This window comes from Morone saxatilis, unplaced genomic scaffold (genome assembly GCF_004916995.1).
Source record: "Morone saxatilis isolate NCDOM2014 unplaced genomic scaffold, NCSU_SB_2.0 Contig1, whole genome shotgun sequence".
Taxonomy (NCBI): Eukaryota; Metazoa; Chordata; class Actinopteri; family Moronidae; genus Morone; species Morone saxatilis.
This window is the reverse complement of record NW_023339651.1, coordinates 21903874-21906030: the sequence shown is the minus strand read 5'-3', so window position 1 is coordinate 21906030 and position 2157 is coordinate 21903874. Positions and strand designations below refer to the sequence as shown.

The 2157-nt window shown below is 45.4% G+C and overlaps 1 protein-coding gene across 1 annotated transcript in view; it reads right to left on the bottom strand.

The window, feature by feature from the left end:
• Positions 1 to 2157, bottom strand: part of mtr (5-methyltetrahydrofolate-homocysteine methyltransferase) — a gene marked incomplete at its 5' end in the record, with an annotated part of 32378 nt that overhangs the window by 19600 nt on the left and 10621 nt on the right. Inside the window, 1 exon segment of the mRNA XM_035660641.1 lies at positions 93 to 160. Within this exon segment, the coding sequence (XP_035516534.1) occupies positions 93 to 160 (68 nt within the window).

Below are 2157 nucleotides of genomic sequence, written 5' to 3'. Positions count from 1 at the left end.
TCACTGGCCTATCATGGCACATTAATTTTTTTCTAAAATACCATATTTATGAAATCAAATATTTTTCTGATTTTGTTCATTTAAAACTGTACCTGCTTTCTGTCTGGTGGCCTCTCTGAGGATCTTATCACAGGGAACCATCACTCCAAGGTCGATTACTCTGAAAGAAGAAGAAGAAGAAGAAGAAAAAGAAGAAGAAGAAGAAGAAGAAGTAGAAGTAGATATACTTTATTGATCCCCTAGGGGGAAATTGTTTTTTTCACTCTTTTTATACACACACACACACACACACACACACACACCAGCCCAGGTGTGTGGAAGCTTAATTGAGGCTTCGTCCCAGGCAAAGGCAGCAGGTCCAGATGGAATAATCCCCTCGACTGTCTGGAAGGCCTGGTGGCGTTGAAGCTGGACTCCCCCATTACAGCACATCTTCAACTTGGAGCTTGGAACAGGGAGGGTCCTAAAGACAGTGGAAGACATCCTGCATCACCCAAATCCCCAAAAGAGACCACATCCTGGTGAACTAAAGATTTCAGACCGGTCGCCCCTGACATCACAGGTGATGAAGACATATGGAACGGCTGCTGCTACACACCTGAGCAAACAAGGTCTGCCACGCCCTTTGACCCACTGCAGTTTGCCACAGGAAAGGTGGAGTGAGGGCCATGTGTACCTGAGCCACAGATCCTTTCTCACCGATAGAGGAAACGGTGTCTGTGAGAATTACATTTCTGGACTTTTCCAGCTCCTTAATTACCATCCAGCCTTCGACTTCTGCAATACAAACAGCAGAACATGAGTAGACTCAAAAAACATCTGGGCATGGATAATGGAATCTACTCACAGACAGACCTAGTTATGTGCGACTGAAGGGACTGTCAGTCGACACTGGTGGTCAGTAGCAACGGAGCGCCCACAAGGGACTGTGCTCTCTCCAGTCCTGTTCACTGTACACGTCGGTACTTGCCCAAATATAATCAGATCCTGTCACGTGCAAGTTCGCAAGACGACACAGTGTGGTATCAGGGGTGACAGAGAGGAAGGAAACCTCATCCAGGATTGTCACATGGTGTATCCAACCACCTGTGCCTTCAACACCACCAAGACAAGGAGATGGTGGTGGACCGTCAGAAGGCCCAGGGCTCACTCGGAACCTGGGACCATCAACGGTGGACCGTGTGGAGTTGGTACAGACTTATACAGAAACCGTGGGAGTAACACCTGGAGTAGGATGGACTGGACTGCCAAAACACAGACGGCCCTGGTGCAAGAGTCAGAGCCGTTTATACTTCCTCAGAAGGCTGCGTCTTTCAACTCGCGAAAAAACTGCTGCAGATATTCTATCGTCTGTTGTGGTCGAGCGCCCTCTTCTATGCACGTAGTGTGCTGGGAGGCAAAGCAATTAAGAAGAAGGACGCCTCCCGTCTGGACAAGACGGTAGGTAAGGCGGCTCTGTGTTGTGGCACAGAGCTGGACAGCCTGACCATCTGTGGCAGGAGCAAAGGCTCCTGGTCAATCATGGACAATTCCACTGCCATTCCACTGCACAGTCACATCTAACAGGCAGAGGAGCCAGGCTTCAGCGACAGGCTGCTGTCACTGTCCTGTTCACTGAAAGACTGAGGAGATCGTTCCTCTCCCACGCCATCAGGCCTTCAACTCCCCCAAGGGAGGAAAACTCTAAACTCTGTCTACCCTTTACTTTAACATACCAACCTGACCAGACTGACACAGTGGCACCCTGCATTAATGTGACCCACTAGACTGACAGACACCTTAGCACTGGATTTGCCAATGCACCTTAAGACACTATGCCCCATGTCGTTATTTGGCTATTTATTCCTACTTTTATTCTATTAGTTCTTCTAATTGACTCCTCCTTGTTATTATTATTATTATTGATTATTAATTATTATTATTAAGTTGTGATACGTGCTGGGAAACTGTGAATTCCCCTTGGGGATGAAAAAGTAAATCTATCTATCTATCTATCTATTATCTATCTAATCTATCTATCATATATATATATAATATAATATATATATATATATATATATCTATACACACATATACATACATATCATACATACACTACATACATAAGTACACACCACACACACACAAGTTCTCTTACATATAAAAGGCAAAGAAAAT